We start from the raw sequence: 12,129 nt of genomic DNA on the forward strand, positions 1-12,129 counted from the left end.
ATCCCGGTAGCCGTCCCCGTGGCCGCCGGTGGCCACAACCACACTGATGACCATCCCGGTAGCCGTCCCCGTGGCCGCCGGTGGCCACAACCACACTGATGACCATCCCGGTAGCCGTCCCCGTGGCCGCCGGTGGCCACAACCGCATGGATGACCACCCCCCCCACCCCCCCATAACCCTTGGACCGTGCCCAGCGCCCGGCCCCGCAGCGGCGCGGGTGGCCGGCGGCCACGCGGTCGCCGAGGCCACGGGTGACGGTGACGCCGAGGGAGGAGCGGAGCCGGGTGCCGTAGCCAAGGAACCGGGTTTTATTCTGCTGCGGTTAAACAAGTGCCCGCGCCCCGGGGGCGGGGGTGGCCCTGGGGACAGCGGGGGACCCCGGGGACGACACCGGGGTCCCCCCGCACCCTGGGGTGTCGTCCCCCCCCCCCCCGCCACCGGGGATATATATATATATTCATATTTATAGTTGCAGTGGTCCTCGTCACCCCTCCCCCACCCCCCCACCCCCCCTTCAAACACCCCCACCCCTGGGTGCTGCCCCACCCCCGCACCCCGATTTAGGGGGAATCGAGGCATTTCTGGCAGTGTGCCCCACCCCCCCACCCCGGGCTTGGGGGGTGGGGGGGGGGGAGGGGGGGGATTGGGGTGGCCCCGGGGGGGGGAGGGGGGTGCCCCCCCCCCCCCCGGCCCCCCCCTTTTCCTCAGTCGTCGATGCAGATGACCTCGCCCCCGCGCGGCTCCTTCTTCTCCGGGCCTTCGGCCTCGCGCTCCCGCTTCACCAGCACCGGGGGGCCGTTGGCGGCGGCTGCGGGGGGAGGGGGGGCGCACCCAGGTGTTGGGGGTGGGGGGGCCGGACACCCCCTCCCCACCAGGGGCACCCTCCTGGGGACCCAGGTGAGCGGCCACCCGCCTCTGCTGCCACGGACCCAGGCGTCTGGAGACCCCCACCCACGGACCCAGGTGTCTGGGGACCCCCACCCACGGACCCAGGCGTCTGGAGACCCCCACCCATGGGCCCCAGGCATCCCGGTGCCCCCCACCCATGGACCCAGGCATCGGGGACCTCCCACCCATGGACCCCAGGCATCCCGGTGCCCCCCACCCATGGACCCAGGCATCCAGGGACCCCCACCCATGGGCCCCAGGCATTGGGGACCCCCCACCCATGGACCCCAGGCATCTGGAGACCCCCACCCATGGACCCCAGGCATCCAAGGACCCCCCACCCATGGGCCCCAGGCATCGGGGACCCCCACCCATGGGCCCACGCCTCGGGGTGCTCACCGGTGATGAAGGAGCCAGGCGGCATCTGGCTGTAGTTGGCCCCTCCAGGGGGGAGGGCTCCGGCCGGGGGGGTCCCAAAGGTGCCCCCGTAGCTCTGGGGGGTGGCGTAGGGCCCCGGCGGGAAGGTCTGGGGACACAGGGACACCTCCGTCACCCCCCCACCCTGCTGTCACCAGGTCCCCACGGGAGGGACATCATCCCCCCCCCCCCCCCCCCTCCCCAGGGTGGCACCAAGCTGGGGGTGTCCCCAAGAGGGTGGCACTGGGGTAGGGTGGCCCCGATCGGGGTCCCCAGGGTGGGCAGGTAGGGTCCCATGGGTGGGGGGGTCCCCAGTGGAAGGGAGGGTCCCCAGGGAAGGGACGTCCCCAAGGCTGACGATGTCCCCAAGGTTGATGATGTCCCCAAGGCTGACGATGTCCCCAGAGTGATGGGTGTCCCCAAGGCTGACGATGTCCCCAAGGTGAAGGGTGTCCCCAAGGCAGACCGACCCCAAAGTGTGGGGGACACGACTGTCCCCCCCAAGGCACATGGGGGATGTCCCCAAAGCGAGAGGTGTCCCCAAAGCGAGAGGTGTCCCCAAGAAGGGACGTCCCCAAGGTGGGATATCCTCAAGGGATGACCCCAAGTTGGGGGCATGTCCCCAAAAAACAGATGTCCCCAGGGCAGAGCTGTCCCCAAGGCAAGGTTGTCCCCAAGATAAGAAATGTCCCCAAAGCAAGGGATGTCCCCAGGATGGGATGTCCCCAAAGCGAAGGCTGTCCCCAAGGTAAGGCTGTCCCCAAGGTGATGTCCGCAAGGTGAGGGATGGCCCCAAGATAAGACACATCCCCAAAGCGAGCGATGTCCCCAGGATGGGCCGTCCCCAGGGTGGGGGCTGTCCCCAAGTCAGGGTTGGCCCCAAGGTAAGGTTGTCCCCAAGGTGATGTCCCCAAGGTGAGGGCTGTCCCCAAGTCAGGGTTGGCCCCAAGGTAAGGTTGTCCCCAAGGTGATGTCCCCGAGGTGAGGGCCGTCCCCAAGGTGAGGGCTGTCCCCAAGTCAGGGTTGGCCCCAAGGTAAGGTTGTCCCCAAGGTGATGTCCCCAAGGTGAGGGCTGTCCCCAAGTCAGGACTGGCCCCAAGGTAAGGTTGGCCCCAAGGTGATGTCCCCAAGGTGAGGGCTGTCCCCAAGGTGAGGGCCGTCCCCAAGATAAGAAACGTCCCGAAAGCGAGGGCCGTCCCCAGGACGGGATGTCCCCGAGGTGAGGGCCGTCCCCAAGGTGAGGGCTGTCCCCAAGTCAGGGTTGGCCCCAAGGTAAGGTTGTCCCCAAGGTGATGTCCCCAAGGTGAGGGCTGTCCCCAAGTCAGGGTTGGCCCCAAGGTAAGGTTGTCCCCAAGGTGATGTCCCCAAGGTGAGGGCTGTCCCCAAGTCAGGGTTGGCCCCAAGGTAAGGTTGTCCCCAAGGTGATGTCCCCAAGGTGAGGGCTGTCCCCAAGGTGAGGGCCGTCCCCAAGATAAGAAACGTCCCGAAAGCGAGGGCCGTCCCCAGGACGGGATGTCCCCGAGGTGAGGGCCGTCCCCAAGGTGAGGGCTGTCCCCAAGTCAGGGTTGGCCCCAAGGTAAGGTTGTCCCCAAGGTGATGTCCCCAAGGTGAGGGCTGTCCCCAAGTCAGGACTGGCCCCAAGGTAAGGTTGTCCCCAAGGTGATGTCCCCAAGGTGAGGGCTGTCCCCAAGTCAGGACTGGCCCCAAGGTAAGGTTGGCCCCAAGGTGATGTCCCCAAGGTGAGGGCTGTCCCCAAGGTAAGGTTGTCCCCAAGGTGATGTCCCCAAGGTGAGGGCCGTCCCCAAGATAAGAAACGTCCCGAAAGCGAGGGCCGTCCCCAGGACGGGATGTCCCCGAGGTGAGGGCCGTCCCCAAGGTGCCGACGGCGGGCGGGGGGGGTGACTTACGGGCGGGGGGTGGCTCTCGGTGCCCTTGCTGGCGAGGCGGCTGAGGATGCTGCGCTCCGACATCTGGAGGCGGGCGGCGATGGGGGGGATGCGGGAGAGGGTGGCGGGCAGGCGGGTGACGTCCGCCTTCATGTCGCTCAGCAGCTCCTCCAGCTGGTTCAGCACTGGCGCCCGAGAGGGCGAGAGAGAGAGAGAGAGAGAGGGGCGGGGGGAGCCCGTCAGCGCCGGGGGGCCGCCCCGCGCCTACTCACAGCTTACTCATAGGTTACTCATAGGTTACTCACAGCTTACTCAGAGGCTACTAGAAGGGGGGTGGAGATACTCACGTGAGAGGAGGGAGTGGGGTGGGGAGAGGGGAAGCCTGAGAGCTACTCAAGGGATGCACCTACTCAAGGGATGCACCTACTCGGGGGTTGCACCTACTCGGGGAGTGGGGGCATGCTGCAGGGTGGGAGGACTCAGAGGAGCTCTAGCTACGAGCCCTGAGCCCACTGGAAGTACTCCGGGTGTACTCCTTACGCACTCCAGGTATACTCCTTAAACACACCGGAGCTACTCGGGTTGTACTCCTTACTCTGGGTATACTCCTTAGCCACACCAGAGATACTCTGGGTATACTCCTCACGCACTCTGGTCATACTCCTTAGCCACACCAGAGATACTCTGGGCATACTCCTGGCATACTCCAGGTCTCCTGCCTAGGCACACCGGAGATACTCCGGGTACGCTCTCCTAGAGATACTCCGAGCATAGCGCTGAGGCACTTGAGGGTCTACGCTCTAGCTACACTGGAGATACTCCAGCCATACTCCTTAAACACCCCAGTATCCTCTCTAGCCACACCAGAGCTACTCCAGGTATGACATTTAGCAACACCTGAGATACTCCGGGTATACTCCTTAGTCACCCTGGGCATATGCTGGAGATACACCAGAGATACTCTGGGCATGCTCCGTAGACACTCGGGATACACCCTGTAAGCACTCCGGAGATACTCTGGATATACTCCTTAGACACACTAAAGATACTCCAGGTATACTCCTTGGATACACCAGAGATACTCCAGATCCATGCTATAGCCACCCCAGAGATACTCTGGGCATCCTCAGCACTTGCTCCTGCTCGGGGCTAAGAAGCCGCAGCCACATCACCGATACTCGGGGGATACTCATTACACACCCCCGAGATCCTCTGCACAGAGCCGTCAGCCTACACCAATGATACTCACTGCTTACTCAATTAAAGACATTAAAGACAGCAGAGATACTCTGGGCTTACTCAGCACATTCCTCTGGAGTACTCCAGGCTTCCTCATTAAATACACCAGAGATACTCCGGGCGTACACCAGGGATACTCAGGGGAAATACTGCCCGTGCCCCAGGGATACTCCGGGCAAAGCCATTACACGCAAGCAGGGACACCCCCTCCGCACGTCAGCATTACTCCAGGCTTAGTCATTACATGCACCAGGGATACTCTGGCCACCGGGCTACTCCGAATATACTCCTTCCATGCTCCCGAAATACTCTGGGTAAATGCGTTACATCCTCCAGAAGCACACGGGGCATACTAGTGACATACTCCAGCCTTACACTACGGATACTCAGCAGATACATCTTAGCGCAAAGCGACAGAGGCACCCGCTTGCTCCTCACGCACCCCAGAGCCCCTCGGCCGCCCTAAATCCGCACCCCGCCTTCCTCCGAGCTTACTCCGAGCTTACTCCGAGGTTACTCCAGGTTTACTCACACCCCAAAACGCCCTCGGGGACCTTCCAGCAGCTGCCCCGCCACCCCCCTTTGCACCCTTTTTTCCCCCTCCCCACCTCCGGCCGCCAGAAAGCACACGCAGAGCAAGGATACACCGGGAGCCGGTTGGGAGGAGAACCCCACTTTAATGATTGAGAGCGCGGTACAGAGGTGCGAGGCGCTACACGGGGCGTCCGCGCCGGGCGCGCCGGCCCACCCGCCTCTTACCCTTGTGCAGGACGGCGTTCGCGGGCTTGTTGCCCGCCAGCGACTCCTTGGACAAGTGCTGGTGGCTCTCGGCCAGGCACTCGACCTCGGCGAAGCGGGTGTTGAGGGCCATGGCGGGGTGGCTGGGGTCCTGCGTCATGTTCAGGTAGGCGGCGCGGCGGAGCTGCTCCTCGATCACCAGCGCCTGCTCCAGCAGCTGGGGGCGGGGAAGGGAGAGGGGTGGCGGAGGGGACCCAGGTGTCAGGGCACCCGCAATGACCTCACGCCCCAACAAGGCCAAGGAAGGACCCGGGCGTCCAGGCACCCAACTCTGACATCACCCATTGCTTAGACGACCCAGGTGTCTGAGCACCCAACTATGACCTCACCCATTGCTTTGAGTCCAGAGAGGACCCAGGTGTCCGAGCACCCAACTCTGACGTCACACCTCAACAAGGCCCAGAGAGGACCCTGGCGTCTGAGCACCCAACTCTGACCTCACACCACAACAAGGCCCAGAGAGGACCCAGGCGTCCGAGCACCCAACTCTGACGTCACACCCCAACAAGGCCAAGGAAGGACCCAGGCGTCCAAGCACCCAACTCCGACCTCACACCTCTACAAGGCCAAGGAAAGACCCAGGTATCTGGGCACCCGCAATGACCTCACGCCCCAACAAGGCCAAGGAAGGACCCGGGCGTCCAGGCATCCAACTCTGACGTCACCCATTGCTTAGAGGACCCAGGCGTCTGAGCACCCAACTCTGACCTCACACCTCAACAAGGCCCAGAGAGGACCCAGGCATCCGGGCACCCAACTCTGACGTCACACCCCAACAAGGCCAAGGAAGGACCCAGGCGTCCGAGCACCCAACTCTGACGTCACACCTCAACAAGGCCAAGGAAGGACCCGGGTGTCCGAGCACCCAACTCTGACCTCACACCTCAACAAGGCCAAGGAAGAACCCAGGCATCCGAACACCCAACTCTGACCTCACTCATCGCTTAGACGACCCAGGCATCCGAGCACCCAACTCTGACGTCACACCTCAACAAGGCCAAGGAAGGACCCGGGTGTCCGAGCACCCAACTCTGACCTCACACCTCAACAAGGCCAAGGAAGAACCCAGGCATCCGAACACCCAACTCTGACCTCACTCATCGCTTAGACGACCCAGGCATCCGAGCACCCAACTCTGACCTCACACATCGCTTTGAGCCCAGAGAGGACCCAGGTGTCCGAGCACCCAACTCTGACCTCACATCCCAACAAGGCCAAGGAAGGACCCAGGCGTCTGGGCACCCGCCTATGACCTCACACCCCAACAAGGCCAAGGAAAGACCCAGGAGTCCAAGCACCCAATTCTGACATCACCCATTGCTTAGAGGACCCAGGCGTCTCGGCACCCAACTCTGATGTCACACCTCAACAAGGCCCAGAGAGGACCCAGGCATCTGAGCACCCAACTCTGACGTCACACCCCAACAAGGCCAAGGAAGGACCCGGGCGTCCAGGCACCCAACTCTGACGTCATACCACAACAAGGCCAAGGAAGGACCCAGGCGTCCGAGCACCCAACTCTGACCTCACACCTCAACAAGGCCAAGGAAGGACCCGGGTGTCCGAGCACCCAGCTATGACCTCACTCATCGCTTTGAGCCCAGAGAGGACCCAGGCGTCCAGGCACCCACCTATGACCTCACACCTCAACAAGGCCCAGAGAGGACCCAGGCGTCTGAGCACCCAACTCTGACCTCACACCACCACAAGGCCAAGAGAGGACCCAAGCGTCCGGGCACCCACCTATGACCTCACACCACCAAAAGGCCAAGAGAGGACCCAGGCGTCTGAGCACCCACGTATGACCTCACACCTCAACAAGGCCAAGGAAGGACCCAGGTGTCTGAGCACCCAACTCTGACCTCACACCACAACAGAGCCCAGAGAGGACCCAGGCATCCGAGCACCCACCTATGACGTCACACCACCACAAGGCCCAGAGGACCCAGGCGCTTGAGCACCCAACTCTGACGTCACACCACCACAAGGCCCAGAGGACCCAGGCGTCCGAGCACCCAGCGCTGGCCTGACCCCCCCCCCCCCCAAGCCTCTTACACAAGGCCCCTCCACCCCAACTCGTGCGCAGCCCACGTGCAAGCCCCACCCCCTTCCACGGCCACCTCCCCCCACCCCCCCGCTTGGGCACTTGTGCAAGAACCCCTTGTGCAAGCCCAACCCTCACGTGAGCCCGACCCTCGTGCGAGGCCCTCGTGCGAGCGCCTCGCTCACATGTACGCAGCCCTCGTGCAAACCCCTCGTGCAAGCTCCGCCCCGCTGCGAACCCAGCCCTTGAGCATGCCCCTGGTGCAAGGGAGCAGACCCCCGGCGTGAAAGCCGCCCTCGTGCGAGGCCCTTGCACGAGCCCAACCTTCGCGCGAGCCCCCCGTGCAAAAGCAGCTGCCGCCTGTGCTCCGTGCGCCAGCGCCGCCCTGGCACGAGCCCCACGTGGGCGCCAGCCCCGTGCGAGCGCCACCCTCGTGCGAGCCCTCGTGCGCTCACCTTGAAGCGGCGTGCGAGGAACTTGTTCTTCATCTCGAGGAAGTTCCCTTTGGAGGCTTCGCCCTTGAAGGGTTCGTTGATGACCCCGAAGGCGCCGTCGTTCTGGATGTCAGTCCAGCGCGCGTAGCCGTGGCTGCGCGCTAAGGACTGTCACCGTGTCACCGCGTCACCCCGTCACATCACCCTGTCACTCTGTCACCGCATCACCCTGTCCCCAACATCCCCCTCACCCCCCATATCCAGCTCATGGAGCCGTGGCTGCATGCTATGGACTGTCACCGTGTCACCACGTCACACGTCACCGCGTCACCACATCACCCTGTCACTCTGTCACCGCATCACCCTGTCCCCAACATCCCCCTCACCCCCGATATCCAGCTCATGGAGCCGTGGCTGCATGCTAAGGACTGTCACCGTGTCACCACGTCACACGTCACCGCGTCACCACATCACCCTGTCACTCTGTCACTGCATCACCCCGTCCCCAACATCCCCCTCACCCCCCATATCCAGCTCATGGAGCTGTGGCTGCGCGCTAAGGACTGTCACCGTGTCACACTGTCATTGTGTCACCGTGTCACCCTGTCCCCAGCATCCCCCTCGCCCCCCATATCCAGCTCATGGAGCTGTGGCTGCGCGCTAAGGATTGTCACCGTGTCATCGCGTCACCACATCTCTGTGTCACTGTGTCACCCCGTCACTGTGTCACCCCATCCCCAGCATCCCCCTCACCCCCCATATCCAGCGCACGGAGCCATGACTGCGCGTTAAGGGCTGCCGCCTCGTCACCGTGTCACCACCACGTCACCATGTCATCATCACCGTGTCATCGTCACCATGTCACCTTGTCCCCAACATCCCCCTCGCTCCCCACCCGCCTGGGGGTCATCACCCAGCCAGTGCACGGAGGCGTGGATGCACGTTAAGGACTGTCACCACATCAGCATCACCATGTCACCGTCACCGCGTCACCGTGTCACCCTGTCCCCAACATCCCTCTCACTCCCCCCAGATCATCCCCTGGCCAGCCTGTGGAGCTGTGGCTGCGTGGTAAGGGCTGTCACCACGTCACCGCCACCGCGTCACCGTCACCATGTCATCGCATCACTGTCACCATGTCACACTGTCCCCAGCGTCCCTCTCACCCCCCCACCTCATCCCCCGTCTAGCACTTGGAGCTGTGGCTGCACGCTAAGGACTGTCACTGTGTCACTGTGTCACCACCACAGTGTCACCATCACAGTGTCACCATCACCATGTTACTGCATCACCATCACCATATCACCATCACTGTGTCACCCGGTCCCCAACATCTCCCTCTTGTCCCCCCAGGCCAACCCCCCTCCAGCACACGGAGCTGTGGCTGCATGCTAAGGACTGTCACCATGTCACCACCACCATGTCACCACCACGTCACCATCACTGCATCACCGTCACCATGTCACCCTGTCCGCAGCATCCCCCTCATTCCCCTCAGGCCATCCCCCCTCCAGGATGCAGAGTCGTGGCTGCACACTAAGGACCGTCACCACATCGCCGTGGCACCAACACCGCGTCACCGTCACCGCGTCACCATCACTGCGTCACCACGCATCACCGTGTAACCATCACCGCGTAACCATTGCCGCATCGCTATCACTGTGTCACCCTCTTCCCAACGTCTCTCTCATCCCCTCCACGCTAAGGACTGTCACCGTGTCACTGCGTCACCACTGCTGTGTCACTGTGACATCACCGTCACCGCATCACCCTCATGGTGTCACCCTGTCCCTAGTGTCCCGCCAGGTCATCCCTGTTCAGCGCACAGAGCCATGGCTGTGCGCTAATGACTGTCACCATGTCACCGTCACCCGATCACCAAGGTCACCCTCACCCCCACCCAGGTCACCCCCGCCAGCACACGGAGTCATGGCTGTGCACTAAGGACTGTCACCATGTCACCGTGTCACCATCACCTGATCACCGAGGTCACCCTCACCCCCACCCAGGTCACCCCCGCCAGCACACGGAGTCGTGGCTGTGCGCTAAGGACTGTCACCATGTCACCGTCACCCAATCACCGAGGTCACCCTCACCCCCGCCAGCACACGGAGTCGTGGCTGTGCGCTAAGGACTGTCATCGTGTCACCGTCACCCGATCACCAAGGTCACCCTCACCCCCACCCAGGTCACCCCCGCCAGCACACGGAGTCATGGCTGTGCACTAAGGACTGTCACCATGTCACCGTGTCACCATCACCTGATCACCGAGGTCACCCTCACCCCCACCCAGGTCACCCCCGCCAGCACACGGAGTCGTGGCTGTGCGCTAAGGACTGTCACCATGTCACCGTCACCCAATCACCGAGGTCACCCTCACCCCCGCCAGCACACGGAGTCGTGGCTGTGCGCTAAGGACTGTCATCGTGTCACCGTCACCCGATCACCAAGGTCACCCTCACCCCCACCCAGGTCACCCCCGCCAGCACACAGAGTCGTGGCTGTGCGCTAAGGACTGTCACCGTGTCACCGCGTCCCCATCACCTCCCCCTTAGGACTGTCCCCAGTGTCACCATCACCGCTGTCCCCAACCTCACCACCGCCCCTTGCGTCACCCCCCAACTTGGTGTCACCCTCCTTGGTGCTGCCGCCACCAGCCCTGGGGAGGACGACAACACCCGGCGGGGGACCCCGGTGTGCCGCGGCGGGCCGCCGGCGTGGCGGAAGGATACAGGACGATGCCGGCCAGCAGCCAATAGTCGTGGCGCCGGTGCCAGATCTCGTTGAGCTTCCCCGAGGAAATGGCGGCGCGTTCCTCGTTCTGCCACAGCGTGTGCAGCTCTGCGGAGTTTCGGGGCGGGGGTTGTCAGGTAAGCGGGGACCCCGGCGTGTCACCCTGCCGTCCCCCCACCCCGCCCCGTCACCCCCGCTCACCCGTAAAGCCGCCGTCGGCAATGTTGAACATGAAGCGCGGTTTCTCGGCCTTGTCGTCCCGCCGGCCGTTGGCGCGCGCCTCCAGCTTGGGTTCCTTCTCGGCCTTCACCTCCTCTGCGCGGGGGCGTGGGGGGGGAACACGCGGGGGCGGGGGGGGGACACGGGGGTCAGCGCCATGTCACAGCCCCCCTCCGCCCCCCCCCAAACCACCCCCAGCCCCCCCCGGTAAGCAGGAAGCCATTCGCAGCCATCAGTAGGCTTCAGAGTGAACGCGCCAAGATTAAGAGCAAAGCGCTCCAGGCACATCCCTTTGGTTAAGCCCCGCCCTGGGTGGGTTAGGCCCCACCCCCGCAGTTAAGCCCCGCCCCCAGGCACCTCGTTTGGGGTCAGGGTCCCCCGGCCGCTCCTTGGGCTCCTCCTCAGAGGGTTTCTCGTCACCCTTCTCTGCCCCGGGACCTTTCTCGGCCTCGGCACCTGCGGGGTGGGGGACAGGGGTGCTCGGATGCCTGGGTCCCCTCAGGGATGGGTGGGGGGCACCCAACGCCTGGGTGTCCCGGGGGATTTGGGGGGCACCCAGAGGCCTGGGTCCCCTGAGGGTGGGTGGGGGGCACCCGGACACTTGGGTCCCCTCAGGGATGGGTGGGGGGCACCCAGAGGCCTGGGTCCCCCAGGGGATTTGGGGGGCACCCAGAGGCCTGGGTCCCCTGAGGGTGGGGGGGGCACCCAAGGCCTGGGTCCCCCGAGGGTGGGGGGCTCCCAAATGCCTGGGTCCCCCAGGGGATTTGGGGGACACCCAGAGGCCTGGGTCCCCTGAGGGTGGGGGGGGGGGGGCACCCAAGGCCTGGGTCCCCTGAGGGTGGGGGGCTGCCGAACACCTGGATACCCTCAGGGATGGGTGGGGGGCACCCAAAGGCCTGGGTCCCCTGGGGGATTTGGGGGGCACCCAACGCCTGGGTCCCCTGAGGGTGGGGGCCACCCAGAGGCCTGGGTCCCTGAGGGTGGGGGGCACCCAGAGGCCTGGGTCCCCGAGGGTGGGGCCTCACCTGCTCGCTCCTCGCGGGCCGGGGGCCCTTCGGCCTCGGGCTCCCGCTGGCCGGGTCCCTCCTCCTCCTCCCCCTTCCGCAGCCCTTCGGCCTCGCTGCCGTCACCCGGGGACGGTGGCACTTCGGGGACAGGAGGCTGTGGGGACAGGGTGGGGGTGGCGTCAGCGTGACAAGGGGGGACGAGGGGACAGGGACAGAGGGGACAGGGACAGAGGGGACAGGGATGGGGACAGGGATGGGGACACAGGGTCAGGGTGGAGGAAGAGGACAGAGAGGGGACAGGGACAAGGACGGGAGGGTGACAACAGCGCTGGGGACAGAGGGTTGGGGACAAGGACAAGGGTTGGGGACAAGGACAGGGCTGGGGACAGGGTTGGGACAGAGTTGGGGACAAGGAGAACATGACTGGGGACAGCGAGGACACGATTGGGGACAGGGTTGGGGA

The 12,129-nt window shown here is 64.3% G+C and overlaps 1 protein-coding gene across 1 annotated transcript in view; it reads right to left on the reverse strand.

Moving 5' to 3' along the window:
- Positions 1 to 651: 651 nt before the first annotated feature.
- The window catches only part of CHD3 (chromodomain helicase DNA binding protein 3), a 73,366-nt gene continuing 61,888 nt past the window's right edge, over positions 652 to 12,129 (reverse strand). Inside the window, exons 35-43 of the mRNA XM_087777885.1 lie at positions 11,685 to 11,820; positions 11,017 to 11,115; positions 10,642 to 10,755; positions 10,440 to 10,548; positions 7,729 to 7,861; positions 5,191 to 5,386; positions 3,214 to 3,377; positions 1,289 to 1,415; positions 652 to 809 (exon numbers count right to left, since the gene is read on the reverse strand). Coding sequence (XP_087634011.1) covers positions 706 to 809; positions 1,289 to 1,415; positions 3,214 to 3,377; positions 5,191 to 5,386; positions 7,729 to 7,861; positions 10,440 to 10,548; positions 10,642 to 10,755; positions 11,017 to 11,115; positions 11,685 to 11,820 — 1,182 coding nt within the window. The 3' untranslated portion in view covers positions 652 to 705. The remainder of the gene's footprint in view (positions 810 to 1,288; positions 1,416 to 3,213; positions 3,378 to 5,190; positions 5,387 to 7,728; positions 7,862 to 10,439; positions 10,549 to 10,641; positions 10,756 to 11,016; positions 11,116 to 11,684; positions 11,821 to 12,129) is intronic.

This window comes from Nipponia nippon, unplaced genomic scaffold (genome assembly GCF_047370975.1).
Source record: "Nipponia nippon isolate SJK-2023a ecotype South Korea unplaced genomic scaffold, ASM4737097v1 scaffold_41, whole genome shotgun sequence".
Classification (NCBI taxonomy): domain Eukaryota; kingdom Metazoa; phylum Chordata; class Aves; order Pelecaniformes; family Threskiornithidae; genus Nipponia; species Nipponia nippon.